General features: G+C 50.5%; 1 protein-coding gene across 3 annotated transcripts; it reads right to left on the reverse strand.

Annotated features, from left to right (window-relative positions):
- Nucleotides 1-5093: 5093 nt before the first annotated feature.
- TFAP2C (transcription factor AP-2 gamma) lies at nt 5094-14730 on the reverse strand. 3 transcript variants are annotated; one of them, XM_008141199.3, is made up of 7 exons: nt 14439-14730; nt 12368-12850; nt 12212-12263; nt 10846-11062; nt 10157-10275; nt 7503-7647; nt 5094-6617 (listed from the first exon to the last, which is right to left on the reverse strand). In XM_008141199.3, the coding sequence occupies exons 1-7, from the start codon at nt 14484-14486 to the stop codon at nt 6332-6334; spliced, it is 1350 nt and encodes a 449-aa protein (XP_008139421.1). In that variant the 5' UTR covers nt 14487-14730; the 3' UTR covers nt 5094-6331. The 3 variants fall into 3 exon arrangements, with proteins under 3 accessions (XP_008139421.1, XP_028000855.1, XP_054579625.1); XM_028145054.2 differs by lacking the exon at nt 14439-14730 and adding an exon at nt 13068-13224; XM_054723650.1 differs by lacking the exons at nt 7503-7647; nt 14439-14730 and adding an exon at nt 13068-13224 and having other exon boundaries at nt 6427-6617.
- Between the last annotated feature and the right edge of the window lie 359 nt (nt 14731-15089).

A 15089-nucleotide genomic window follows, 5' to 3' on the forward strand; every position in this document is an offset into this window, starting at 1 on the left:
GGGGCGGGGAGCGGGGGTGGGGGGGGGTGGGGGAGGAGGGGCGGCCTCCTCTCCTCCAAGCAACTGCTGCAGGTGAGAAACCTTAGCACCAAATCCAAAGCTAGGAACCAGTTGCTCAAGGCGGCAGGTCTTGCCCTGTCTCTGGGGAACCTTGCATACACTCCCTTTATTCATTTATTTAAGCATTTATTTATTCACTTAACACCTACTCCTGTATATACACACTATGGCATTTCTTTTTTTATTTATAAAAGTAATGCATATTTGTCTTTAAAAATGTTATATACCATATAGAAACAAACCAGGTAAAAAGTGAACCAATAATCCACCACATTCTCTTAACGGTGTGAGTAATGCTTCCAGATTTTTGTCCTACGTTTAGAGCAACATTTCTCAACCTCTGGACTATTAAGTTTTGGGGCAGATCATTCTTTATTGCGGGGAGCTGTCCTGTGTATTGTAGAGTCCTTGGCCCCTACTCACTAGATGAACATAGCATCCATTCATTCATCCATCCTTCCTTCCTTTTAACCATCCAACTGTCCATCCATCCACCCACCGTGCTAGTGTCTAGTTATGCCAGGGATAAAGCTGCCCGGAGCCTGCCTGCCTCGTGGAGCCCACACTCTTATTAAGGGAGCCAGACCTCAGTCCAACAATCACATGCACACCATGTGTACCAGCTAGCTAAGAGAACAGGGGACGGACTCCTTTCTGGTGGGTCAGCTCTGGATGCCCATGTGGCCCTGAGCACTGAAGAGGCTCAAGAGAAGGGCCGTTTGCAAGGACCACCCAGACACCCCACCCTAGGCCCACTCAGCCTGTGATTCAACACAGATGCCTACTGATGCCCGTGCTGGGCATTGACTTGTCAGTGCATGGTGAGAGCCTGGGGGCAAGACGGACATGCTGCCTGCCCTGGTGGGCGTGAGGGTCAGCTGGAGGAGCCAGACAATTAAACCAGAAGGAATCCCTTTGTGATTCCTACATCCTAGACCCAGAGTTTCTGATCCAGCAGATCAAAGACAGAGAGGCATCAATATATAGTCCTTCCAAGTGCCTCTGGTGTGACCTGCCAGGTTTAGTGGCCACTGCTCTGAGGGATCAATGTTGGGATACCCAGGGGTTTCCAGTTAAGTGAAATACGGTAAACAAATAGAATGGAGAAGCAAAAAAGACCTCCAAGAGTTTAGGGTTTGCTTTGGACAGAGATGTTGGGGTGACTCCTTCCCCAGAAGCTGAAAGATCAGGTCATTGGCTACCCTTGCCACTGGGAAACAGCAGTGAGCATCAGTGTAGTGGTTAAGAAGGAACAAGCAGGGAAATGTTTCATTTAACAGTGAAGAGCCTCTGCGATGTCCGATGGACCTGACCTGGCAATCAGACCAGAGGTGGCTTGCTCATTCTTTGTGGATACCCAGGGTTTAGAAAAGAACCCACAGAGAGATCGATGGGGAGAAAATAACAAAGGGAAAAAATACTTTCCCATTGTACTAGTTTCGTAGTGGTGCCATGACAAAATACTATAAACTGGGCAACTTAGGACAACAGAAATTCTGGAGGCTAGAATCCAAAATCCAGGGCCACGCTTCCCCTGAACTCTGTAGGGGAGAATCCCTGGCCTCTTCCGGCTTCTGGTGGTGGTCGGCACTCCTTGGTGGTCCTTGGCTGTGGCTGCAACTCTCCAATCTGTCTCTGCTGTCACATGGCTTCCCCTCGGGTAGCTATGCTGCCTCTTCTTGGAAGGACACAAATGATACTGGAGGAAGGCCCACTGTTCTCCAAATGTGACCTCAATTTAATTACCAACAACCCTCTTTCCAAATGAGGTCACATTCTGAGAGGTTAGGGCTTGGGCGTAGCTTTTTTGGAGACACAATTCAACCCATAACACCCATGAAGTCCCAAAGGCTTCTAGTCTCATCAAGGGCCAGCTGCCAAGATACCCTCTTCAACCCATCAACTCTCACCTGTGACTGTCATTCCTTAAATGGAAGATTTTTCCTTGGAAAATGTGGAGAAGTCACAAGGAACACCCCATGTATCATGAAAAAACCACTGAGATTTGACCTTGTAAACATTGTTAACAGCGCTATTCCTTGGAGAGGTCCCTGGAATTATTAAATCCACTCACTTTCTATGTTTTTCTTCTACTCCTCTCCCTCAGGAAGATGTTATCCGAAAGAGCGAGGACGTTTCAGTGCTCAGGATAGTGCCAAAAACAGCAGCGTTTCATGAGACTATGAATAACAATGTAATAGTAATTTTTTTAAATCAGGAAGTCAAGTTTGCGTCTGCAAGCTTGTTCCATGTTACTGGTGGACAAAGACTTTTCAAGGTGCATAGGCTTTGCATTAGCAGACCTTGGCATGATGCCAGCCTGGGTTGGCAAAACCAGGAAAGGGCCAGATTTTGAAGGCTCCAAGTGTCATCAAGCCTCCCAGCGCAGTGGCTTTTGAATTTCAGAGAAGCAAATGAAGACTGTGCACTGGAAGAGAAATCCAAGGTATAGTGCTATCTGGGAAAGGGAAGTCAACACTTCTCTTACCATCGAGGATGCAAGAACACCCCTGGGGAGAGCACACTCATGCATTGCAGCATCAAAATTTCGAGAGCAAACCTTATGTCCCACTCCGGGGAAAGCCCTCACCACCCACTGAGCTCAGGCTCTGGAGAGGGCATTTGCTAAGGGTCACTGCCTCCCAGGATAGCAGAGAGCTCACTCACCTGGAAAGCACACTTAAAGGAGCCTCGGGCAGTTCTTGCCTCTGGGACCACTGGTGGCTACTTTCCAGGTTCTCCACCCACTTACAAAGACAAATTAAATGGCCACCTGATGACACCACTCTACCCAGCACAAGGGAAAAGCTGGAGAAATACTCAGAAGTCATCAGAAGTGACAGCAACCTCTTTGGGAATTGACAACACCTGGTAGATAATGTTTCCCCCAGGAAACCAGACAATGGGTCCCAGAAGCCCCCAACCACCAAGCCTTGAGCTTGAGTAGTTTCTGTCTTTCACCCACCCATGACCCTATCCCGTTTTGTTTTTTAGCATTGAAACACAGGAACTTCAGGTCTCAGAGTTTACCCTGCCACCAGACCCCCGCCCCCCCAAAAGAATGATGGCCATTGTTATGGAATCGTTGAAAATGAGAAACAGACTCATCATCCCTTTCCTAACCCTCAGCGTAAACTGTGCGCACATGGAAGATAAAACCACCGTGAAGTGCTATTGAAAACACCCTCTGACCTCCCAGAGAACCTGAACACGGGCTGTCTGCGGGGAAGGGGCATCTTGGAGGTGCCAGGTGCCTGGATGGGCAAGTCTCCAGTCAACAGATGCAGTCCTGCTCAGACATCTCTGTCATTAATGGAATTCTAGAAGCGTGCCTTCAGACAATGATGGGTTTTCCTTCAGTGCAACCAGGGGAGAAAAGGGAGAATCGTCATGCCTTCTCCCAAAGGGCAGACTTCAGGAGTGCACGTGCCTTAATACAAAGCCCAATTTGTCAAACAGCCAGAGTTGAAAAGGACAGGGCAAAGGGGAAAGAGAAAGAAGCGCCATCTCACTAACACAGGGCTTGAAACAAAAATCACCCCAGCTGATGGGAAGCAAAGGTCCACCAATCCCTACGCACATAGACCACAGGAGCTGGAGGGGCTCCAAGCGCCAAGCGCCCTTCTCTCAGTCAGCAAGAGCCCTCGACGGTTTAGGAGGGACCTTTTGAGGGGACTTGGTTGTTTGGCATGGTATCAGCCCAGGTGTTGGGAAGAAAAACCTGTCATTATTGTGCACCGGGCCCAGGAGTCAGCGGCTGTCTGTGGACTTGTAGAGGGAAGGAGGAGAAAGAACTGAGCACGGAGCCAGGATAAGCCCTGCGTCTGACTCACTTCAGTGCTTGGTGGACTTTGGGGCGTTTCCAGAACATTGTCTGCATTGCAATTCGGCGCAGCTCCTAAAAGCCAGAAGCAGGTTAAGATGCAGATAACAAAATAGTCCTTTTACCTTCGGCCCTTTGCCCCCATAACTTCCTTTTAACACCCAATAATCTCACGCCTTGATTGAGAAATAACTGCCAACAGAAGACCTTTTAGCTGCTCTGAAGCAAAGCAATTGTGATTTTTGACATGTCAACCAGATAAACCGAACTAAATGAGAACGTTCAGGGCCAAGTACAGGCTGCCAAGAGCAAAGTATTAGGTTGGCAGAGTTTAAGTTACTTAACATCCAATGCCAACATTAAGTCAGGAATTGCTGGGCACTTGGTAGTTATGCATTAAGGATTATGAGACTGGAGTTGAAGCAAAGGCCTTATCCACTGTGGAAAACCCTCTGCTCCCACTTCCCTTTGAAGCCCAGCCACTCGTGCCAAACTATAAACACATCACTTCCTGGAGGACATGCCAGGCCACTTCAACTTGAAACCAAGTCCCGATGGTGTGCATCCAAGATCCTCAAGACATCCAGCAAGTTCGCAGGCCCTGCCAGACTCCTCTGCTCTGGGAGCGGAGGGCAAGAGACGCAACCTCTGATTTGCCCAGCAGACTAAATGATGAGCACACCATGGATAGATTCGAACTCCTGCGCCCCCAAAACGTGAACTTCGATTGATTGAAAACAATCATGAAAACGAGCCTACACCTCCATGGCTTGCATTTGATTGAATGCCAAGTCCTCCTAAGGAATGTCTGCCCAAGGAGCGCCTACAATCGTTTCCATTCTCCGTATACTTTGAGGTGGCAACTTGGCCATAGAGTAGTGTTTCTCAACAGGGCAGCCTTACACAAGAGACGTTATTCCCAAACTGTCGGCACCTCTCACTATTGTCAATAAACTGTCCCTCACACACTTCCCAACACCCCTTTCGGTGAGATGGCCCTATACGCCGCTGAGGGACGCTGGTGAGCACAGAACCTGGGGCAGCTGAGCAGTCTTGCAGGGCAGAGAAAAATGAAACTCCCGATTTCCCTTGGCTTGCAATCTTCTTACTCCGTCTTCTGAACTAAGCCAGTCAAACCATAGACAGCTCAGCCCATTGCTCCACTCATCTTAAGAGACTTTAAAACAATCAAGTCATCACCAGACTGTCACAGCTTCTATAGAGAATACTTTTTATTGTACAGGTATCATATACACAATTTAATGTGTGAACATTTACAGGCATGGAGTTCAATTCCAAATCTCCATGGCACCCCATACACTGCACCGCACACTCCTGTTTGGGATTAGCCCAACAGGAATGAGACACAAAGTTATCGCTTTGTGAACAGAGAGCTTCAGTTAAATAGAACAGAGCCCAGGATCCTAATTCGTAACACCCTGTGTACATATCAATAAAACCTAAAGATGTGTTTTAGATGACCCCATCACCTTTAAAAGTTATTAAAATGGAACCCCATTTCTCAAAAAGTCACTAAGAAGTGCACCCGTATTTACAGACCCGATTAAATTATGCATAAATAAAATCTGTACACGAGACACACTGTTTCTCAAAATAACAGCGCCTCCTCTGGGACCTGGGGGTGACAGGCAGCAAAAAACGCTTCATGCCTACCCTTTTCAAGTTTACTCGAATCACCAAGATGTGAAATAAATATGCAAATAAAGCTTCAGTACCTTAAAGGAACATGTCATTTCAAAGAATCTCCCATTTGAAGAGTTAATTTTCAAAGTTAAAAAAAACAAACAACATAAAATCAGCAGGCTTTGTTTCTACGTGTTTTGTAAAACCCAAAAGCCCCTTTTGAACAAGGGGATTTTTAAGTGTGTTCAATACCACCTATTAGTTAGTTGCTAAGCGGAGAGTCTGCCTCCTACCGAATGCAGGATTTGATATCTGAAGATGCTAGATAAACACTTTTTTCTAAAGATAAACAGTTAGTGGGCAGGAAGCCAGCAATGACCTTAACACTGAAAGTTATTATTGATTTGAATCACATGGGTTTGACATTTCAACAGCTAAGCATGTGGGGTTTGTTAGCCCAGGGGATGGATTTAAAAGGTTTGAAAACTTGTAGCACCACTTTCAGAGACAGGAAGAATGGGGTTCAAAATAAAACATAAGCTTAATGAACAGAGAACCAGTACTTGTCACCTTCTGATCACTTGTCCAGAGTTAAGGAGACGCTTCAGCGCCAGAGAAATACTAAGGACTCCCAGAGGGCAGGTCCAACTCCGAGGCCAACAGAGGCCTTTCAATGGGAAGGCAAGTAAAAGCTCAACTTGTCCCCCCACCGGGGCCGAGGAGTTTCCCCATCTGTGCCGGTGAGAGCGGTTCTGGAGATTTTTTTCCTCTTGCAGACTCTTCGTCCCTTTGTTTCCACCTGTTTCATTTCCGATGCTTCTCCATCTTCTCCAAGGTCTTGCTGGAATCGGCTGGACTCTGGTCTCCGGGGTTCATGTAGGATTTCTCTACGATGACCAAAGCCTCTTTTATGTAGTTCTGCACAGCAGACACGGCGGCACAGATGGCCTGGCTGCCAAACCCGTGGGTAATCAGGCTGAAGTGAGACAGGCAATTCTGAATGTTCGCCTCCAAGACCAGGGGCGGCCGGTTGTTCCCGTTGGGTGTTCGGTCTTGGTTGAGAAGGTCGGTGAATTCTTTACACACTTGCCTGTGAACATAACACACACCTGTGAGCTCAATCTAGCTCTTGAGGAGAACACCTGGGAGTCAAGCAGAGCCCTGGCTGGCCTGAGCCAAGGCAGGAGGCTTTAAACTAATACCAATTGCCTCACTTAGTACCTATTATGTGCTCGTCAACTCTTAGAAGCACTATCTTTTTAATCCTCAGTGATTAGAAGATAACAGGATTAACCCCAGGTAAGCCAGTCAGCAGCCAAGGTCATCAGGTGGGATCAGGATTCCAGCACCAGAGTGTTAAGGGACATTTGGTGCTGGGCCAGTTCAAGAAACCAATTCACCAATTCGGAGAGTCACACATCTCCCTGAAATTCACTTTTTATCCAGGCTGGTTCACTGTGCTCCCTCCCTTTTGCCCATTTTCAACTGGACTCGTTCTGCTTCATTTCCCATGATTTTTAAACCAATTTACTGCTGGTTTCCATGAGAAATCCTGCAGCTGCAGTAAGTGGGTTTTGAGATATTTAAATTGCCCACTTGTCTCCTGCAAATCCAGTCATCACTACATTTAAGAAACAAAAGTCGTTAAAAGGAGGCAGAAGGGAAACAATCTTTACTGGATGTGACAAAACAAATAATCTGTTCAACACATTTTTTAAGATATGCAAATACGATCAGGAAAGGGTAGGTTAACTATTTTGAGCACAACAGCTAAGCAGCTCAAAGACATTCACTACAATGCATTCGTTCATTTCACTTACTCTTTCCAGGTATCTGACTTTGTAAAGAAGCTCCTTGTCATTTTCGCTTGCTCCCCACCCTAACTTATTTAACCAGCATTTCTTTCTTGAGCACCAGGGGCTGGGGCTGGCGCCTCAACTTCAAGGTCACAGCAGAAAGTCATCTGTGTACTTACTGTGCGGCCAGCAGCATGTTCTTCCTCGTTGCCATCTCATTCCGTCCTCCGAGATGAGGTCTAATTAAGTACTCGGCCACCGGTTTACTAGGAAACTCAGCTTCACAGACATACGCAAAATCCCGAGCCAAATGAACAGCCTCCCCTAGAATCATGAAAGACGTTAGGGTGTACGGACGCTGTCCTGTCCCCCTTTTTGGCACTGTCCTTCAGTCACTGCAACCTCACTGCAATCACAGACAGGGCCCTGGCAAGGTGGCTCAGTTGTTGGAGCGTCACCTGGTACACTGGAAAGGTTGAGGGCTCGATTCCTGGTCGGGAAGTGTGTGGGAGGCAACCCATCAGTGTTTTTCTTTCTCCTTTCCCCGCTCTCAAAAATAAAAGAAAGCGTAGTCAACAGGGACAGCACTCCAGCTGGTGAGGCCCTCTCTCCTACGGGCAGAGGGTGAGTCCTACAATGTGAGGAACACAGTCCCCAAAACTTCAAACTACACCTGAGCAAGGCTAACCGGTCCCCTGCCCAACTTGAAGAGATCGACCTTGAGACACTCCCGTGCTTACTTGATAGTAAAAGTAGTTATCTTTGTGGAGAAGCAGGAAAATGGAAAGGAGAAAGAGAAACACTGATGGGTGTGAAAGAGAAATGTGAAAGAGAAACACATTTCGTGCAAGGGGCTTGGCCCTCCCAGGAAGACTATGTCTGACAACAGCAAACTGGTCGCTTCTCTTCTTGAAACTGTTACAACGTCTTTGACCCGGAACTTTCTTTTTAAACTAGGGCACCCCGTTGCCGAAGGAGCCAAGTCTCTAGAATGTTTCTTTAAGGGCCCTACCTACCAGCTTTGTCCAAGATACTGGGGAGCAGAGGGAGAGAAAACCAACAGTCACCTCCCCCGCCCCAGGCAAGCCCAGTGCCGACGGCACACGGTGAGGCGGGTGGAGCTTTCAGAAGCCCAAACCGTGCCCCCTTCATCCACTTGCCTCTGAGGACTTTCCTGAATCAGGCAGGATCTGAGAACCATTGTTCTGGCACTTTCTTATTCATCCCCCTACACTAGGCAAGAAACCTGAGTGAGGACGCATTGATGCACCACACACAGAATCCACCACCATTTGCCATGCAGACAGCTGGTCCCCAACAGGCAGTTAACAGGCAGCTCACTCAGCTCCTCTCTCCTTACACTGACCTGAGACACTCACAGAAAGGTGGAGTAGGGCCCTGCCAAATCTCTTTAGCACTGGAGCAGCACCCATCAGCCCAGAGAAAGAAAGTGTTCAAAAGATTGCCTGGCTACTAGCCCTGGCCAGTTTGCTCAGTGGTTAGAGCGTCAGCCCACGGACTGAAGGGTCTCAGGTTAAATTCTAGTAAAGGACACATATCTCGGTTGTAGGCTCCACCCCTGGCCCCAGGAGCCTGCAAGAGGCAACCAATGGGTGGGTCTCTTTCACATCGATGTCTGTCTCCCCTTCCCTTCCACTCTCTCTAAAAATCAATGGAAAAATATCCTTGGGTGAGGATGAACAACAAAAAAAGATGGCCTGGCTACCAGGACACCACCCCACATTGGCTCCCCCAGGCAGAGCCCAGTGTGGGGTGAGGGGTTCGGGTGGCTGGAGGCTGCAGGATAAGCCTGCCAGTGTCCCAAGCCACTTCCCCCTGCGAGTTTTGTTAATTATTTCACCTTTTCTCATCCCCACTTTAAAGACTATATTGCATCCTTGCTATTTTCCAGGTTGGGCAGTGCAGGCCCATTCAACAAACTGAAATGCCACCTCCTAGGATTAGGGAGAGGGACTCACCTGTGGGCCCCAACACTTTTAAATGAGCACAGGAATTGTGAGCTGAGCCAGTCAGTCCCCTTTACAAGGGCTTCTCTTTGCTGAGCACAATCCCAATATCCCACAACTACAATAACCAGAAACCATACTTCTGTGTCCACCAATAAGCAGCTAGGCTCTTTAAAAATATTTTTTTACTGATTTTAAATAAAATCAGAGAGGAAGGGAGAGATAGAAACATCATTGATGAGAATCATTCATTGGCTGCTGCCTGCATGCCTCCCACTGGGGATTGAGCCCACAACTTATGCATGTGCCCTGACTGGGAATCGAACAGGGACCTCCTGGTTCATAGGTCCACTCTCACCCACTGAACACCACCAGCGGGGCACAGCTAAGCTTTATAAAGGTACTAGAGGCCCGATGCACAAAATTTCGTGCAAGGGGCTTGGCCCTCCCAGCCACAGCGGCTGCCTCAGCCCTCGCAGCCCTGGCTTGGTCCAGAAGGTCGTCCAGCTGTCCAGTCTAATTAGCATATTACTTTTATTATTATAGATAGCAACTGATCCACTGCATCTTCAAAAACTGGGTCGTTTTAACAGACAATGTCTCGACATCCTATAGTTTTTCTTAGGTTAGGAAAACTCATTTCTTTTTTGAACTGATCTCCTGGAGAACCCAGAACAGAAGAGTTAGCAGGCAGATACCGGTATTTGACAAAAAGCACTGTGATTCATTGTGATGAACTTATGACAATTCAATCACCTTCATCTCGCTCGACTCATGGCCAAGTTAAGAGCTGTTTTTAAACTTTTCTTAGAGAAATAGTAAAGGCACAACACAGCAAAGGAAAAGCACCAGAAAACGCCACTGACCTTCTACTAAAGACGTCAGGAGGGTGACGTGTGCAGCCTTCCGCCTGCCGGCTGGAAGATTCAGCCCAATCTTGTCCAACTTCTCCCGCAAGGACCGGCCTCCATTTTTAGACTTGGCTCTGCATACAAGAGAGTCGACTGTGACTATTCTCAAGAAACCACATTTTACAACTTTAAATCCCTAGACTGCCATCAAAACTAAAATTCTTCAAAAAAAAAAGACTGTCTACTACATTATGTGGATCATAATCAAATGCCACAGGGTGTTCTCATTAATTAATCACTGTAAATGCAAAAACTGTTCTTAGCATGGCCAGCATTTCCTTTTTTTTAATCAGAGTATTGCAAGCTGTACTGGAGCTGATAGATTTTCACTCGTAAAAACTGCAGCAGCTCCCCAAAACAACTCCCTGGGCGGACAAAACCCCTGGAGCTTCTCTTCTCTTAATTTGGAGGCCACCACTTCACGCGTGGAATAAATTCTAACCAAATGATAATCGTTAGCGCTGTTTTAGCACCTCCTCCTACATTTGGCACTTTCTAAAAGCAAAAGGTACGAAAACTCTCTGAGCTGATTGGAATTCAGTGTTAGGTCTCAAAGTTACATAAATGTTAAAAATACCTCCCAGTGCTTTCATATAGCCACCTTCAGCCACCCAGCCACCAGGCGCAGAATGTGCCCCACATACCTTCTGAGAACACCTCCCAGTAATGAGGCATTTAAGCACTCAGGTGGGGACAATCGCCTCTGGACTTCGGCAACTGTCACTTTGTATTTCGATGTGGAGCTCAGGAGGGACAATCTTCCTGGGACGGAGCAGAAGACCTCACTGGGGTTCATCACAGCCCCCACCAGCTCCTTCTGACAGGGGAGACTCAAGGGGTTCTTGGTCATTGAAATGGGACCTGTGAATGAGGATCAGAAGGGCAGTCTTCAGAGCTGCATCGAAGCAAAAGATCCCTTTTTCGAACCACTAACCAATGCCGAATGCCGAGAGCTCTTTAAACAAATAACATTGCATATAGGGCTATAAATGCAGGTTTTTCTGATTGCCTTGATCTTCAAAAATAACCAAATGTGAAATTCACCAGTTAGCACCATGGGAAGTTAATTAGTCAAGATCCCAAGCATGGAGAGATTTTTAATCGATAGTCACTGTTAAAAAATCTGCTTAATTAGGACATTTGTTTTCAAAAGACTGCTTCGATACTAAATAAATGGTATTATTTTCTTCTCCCTCAAGAAACAACCAAAATCAGAGGACAAACTCAGATCCTTTGCCAAAACCTTTAGTGCAACAGCAAGATTTTAAATACAAACAAACCTGTTCTGTTATAAATTTACTGGAAAATTCAGTGTATCTTCTGAGTGTTTTAAAGAAACAAAACAAAAAACATTTCCCCCCAACTGATTTCAAGCAGTTTAACTTCAAGACCGTAACTACCTTTCATTTAGGCCCCCTCCATTTCCTAAAACAGCCAGACTGGTAATCCTATCAAGTACATTACTTAATTCTAAGAGCCACTCACTTACCAAATACAATAATCCAATTTTCCAAATCCCACCCCCCCTTATCCTGCATAAACCCAGCCTCCGACAGATCCCCGGCCTGGTGCTTTTAGGGCTGTCTATCTGGTAGGCCAGACTGTTTCAAAATGCTTTCTTACAGGTCAGAATTAAGGATCCTTGCCATATGCATATTTGAAATCGACAATAAAAATCACATCAACTCATTTGACAATTAAAATTGTCACAACCAACCACACAACTAAAGCCCTGGTGTTTTTGTTTGTTTTCAAATTAAATCTCACTCCGGAGACTCTCTCAAACAAACATGGTAAAAAACACCCTGGAATTAAAGGAGTAACATGTATCGGATTTCATTTAGATGGGAAAGAAATCCCCTTTCTTCTCACTCCTAAAATCTGCCTTCCCAGAGTTCTGGTCCCTTCCACCACAAATGTCCCAAGTAAACCACCAAATGCCCCCACCTTGCCATTACGTTAATCACAACCCCGGTAAGAGTCCGGACACAAGGCCCTGTGTGGCCCTACCTTTTCGAATCACAGTCTGATCGTGCAGAAGCAGGTGCTGCTCATCCACGATCTGGGGGAGAAATGACAAAGTTTCCTTGTTAAGTTCCGGGGTGCCTGGGCAGGGGGCTGGGATAGAGTCGGGGCAGGAGGGGGCAAGACCCTAAACGCGCTCACCTGCACCTCGTCCATCTGTTGCCCCATGTCATGGAGGCCCAGGTTCTCCGCCAGCCCCGCTGCGTCCAGGGCGTGCGCGTGGGGCAGCAGCAGGTCCGAGCGGCGGAAGCCATCCCTGCGGGCGCTCATAGCGCCACCGTCCAGCCCGGAGAGATGGGGTAGCAGGCCGGCCGGGCGCCCGTGGTGCGAGGGCAAGCCGGCGGCCTCCTGGCTCTGGCGGCCGGGCCAGGCCTGCGGCTGACTGCCGGCGGGCGCCGGCTGGTGCAGGGGGTTGATGGCAGCGTACGCTTCTCCCAGATGCGAGTAGGGGTCTGCCGACTGGGAGTAAGTCAGCGGCTGGTAGGGAGGTGGGAAGTAGGGTGGCGGCTGGAATTCGGCGACTCCGGTATGGGAGAGGGGCGGCGCAGGGCTGTAGAGATGTTGCCCGGCCGAGGAGAGGTGGGGGAGACGCGGGTTCCCATTGCTGCTCCCGTCCTGGCGATCCTGGGGGAAAGAAACCGACACCCGGTTAGTGCGAAACCCCGCTACCGCGAACCGCCACGGCCGCTGCGCTGAGCCGGGCGCTCCCCGGGCCCCGCGCCCCAGCCCGGACCCAGCCCGCGGGCCTGCCCTCGGGACGGAGGGCTCCCGGCAGCAATGTGCCCCAGGGATTTCGGCGTGAACCGCGAGTCGGCGAAGGAAAGGGAGACTGGGGAAAGACCTGGGGAGGCGCGCCCTCGAAGCCCGGCGGCGAACCTCCGGGCGCCCCGACGCCCGAGGCTCTCCAAAGCGCCAAGTCCGAGCTCCAGGCCCCGGAGGAAGTCGGCGCGCGGCGCACCCGGTGCAGGGCGCTCTCGCTCACCAGCCCGCACATGTTCGCGTCGCCAAGCAAAAGAACGTGGGGAGGCGGCGCGCGCGGATAAAGCGCGCAGCGCGGGAAGTGCGCATCTCCCCCGCCCCAGGGAATTCCTTTTCCACGCCCTCAGGACAAAGACCTCCGGGGAGTGACACTCCCTAGCAGGGCCCGCCACCCAGCGCCGCGGAGTAACTCCAGGAGGAACGCGAGCGAGGAGGAGAAAGCGCCGCAGCCGGAGCTGCCCTCCCCGCTAGCGTGTCCCGACCAAGTGCGGATAGGAAGTGAGGCGCCGAATCTGCCCGGCCACGGTCCGTGTCCCCACAAACCAAGGCACAGAGCGAAAATTAAGAACCCCGAAATTGGGCAACTGCGTGCTCACGTCCCCTTGCTGTCCGACTTAATTCCTAAAGGATGTGTCTCCGACTACGACGGGGGTCACGGGGTAGTGGGGGACCAGGAGAAACATGGCACTGTCGCCCCCTAGTGGAAGAGTCCGGGGGTGCTAGACAGGGGCAGCCCCTCCAGGTGCGGAGGCCGCGGTGGGCTCCCGCGGGCCCCCGGCCCGGCTCCGCTCTCCCAACGCCCGGGCTCAGGCCTCCCGCCACCTGCGTCGTCTTCCTCTTCCCGCTCGCCGCCTCCCTCCCTCCCACTCTCCGAAACTCTAGCTCAACCTGTCCGACAGGCTGGAGCACTCCCGAGCGCTTACGGCCCCATCTGGCCTCAGCACCACCCCCCTCAACACTCCCCAGCCCCCACTTCTCTGGAACACCAAACTTAGGTTGGTTTTCTTCTTTCCCCGAGAAGGTAGCGGGGCTGGGGAAAGCCGGCCTGGGAGGAGACTCCGCAAAGGGCAGGTCAGACACCCATTCGGACGGAGATTTCGTGCGTAAAAGCCAAGTCTAAGAAAGGGTTGTGGACCAGCGCTCTTCCGAGAAAACGGGAAGAAGGCTGTTTTGCTTCGCTTGAAACCGACCGGTAAGCTTTGTGGGTGGGATTTGCCATTCTCTTTCCAGGCCCCGCTCCGGAGGCTAGATCTTTAGGAAAAGGCCCGATTCAGGAAGGGGTCCCCGGAGAAACCGACTAGGGGGTGTCCGGGAAAGTGGACCCCGTCCCATCGCGGGGCAGCGGCGGGTGCCTGCTTGCTGCTTCTGCACCCTGGCCCCCAGCCTCGGTCCAGCGGCCCCCGCCTCCCAGACTGTCCTGGGGCGGGGCCAGGCTGCACCGTGCCCAGCTCACCTCGCAGTCCTCTTCATACTTGACATTATCGGTTATTTTCCACAACATGGCGTCTTGCGTCCCCCAAAACAGTCGCCAGTTAAATCCAGGTTCCCCCCACCCCCCCAGCGGTAAATCCAAAATTGGGGTCACGGTGGCCAAGCGTCTGCCGCCGCCCCCGCCGCGCGCGGGCCTCGCAGAACGGGTCACTGGATGCGCATCGGCGGCTCTGGAGCGTAGATGTTGCCGCCGCCGGCGAACAGGCCTGCCAGGGACCCGGGAAGCCGCGCCCGCACTGTGTCCCGGCTATAGCCGGGGGACCCGAGCGCCTTAATGAGAAGGAAATTATCATAACTCCTCCCCGGGGGCCGGCGCGACGGCCCGGCTGCGGGCGGGGCGGCCCCCAGCCAGTCCCAGCCTAGCTCCGCCCCGAACCCCAGCCCAGAGCGAGAGAAGACCAAGGTGCGGGAACCGCAAGAGGAGCGCCGGCGGTTCCGAGGAAGTCTCAGACCCGCGGAGCCTGGGTCCCCCGTCGCGCCTTCCATCCCACCACGCACACGTCTCAGATTGGCGGAGCTGGGGACCCGAATCCAAACACCCAAGAACCTCCCCCCTCTTTCGCCCTAGAGCACCTTCCCCCATCTTCCAAAAGGTGTCCCGCCGAGTTCAAGA

This window comes from Eptesicus fuscus, chromosome 12 (assembly GCF_027574615.1).
Source record: "Eptesicus fuscus isolate TK198812 chromosome 12, DD_ASM_mEF_20220401, whole genome shotgun sequence".
Taxonomy (NCBI): Eukaryota; Metazoa; Chordata; class Mammalia; order Chiroptera; family Vespertilionidae; genus Eptesicus; species Eptesicus fuscus.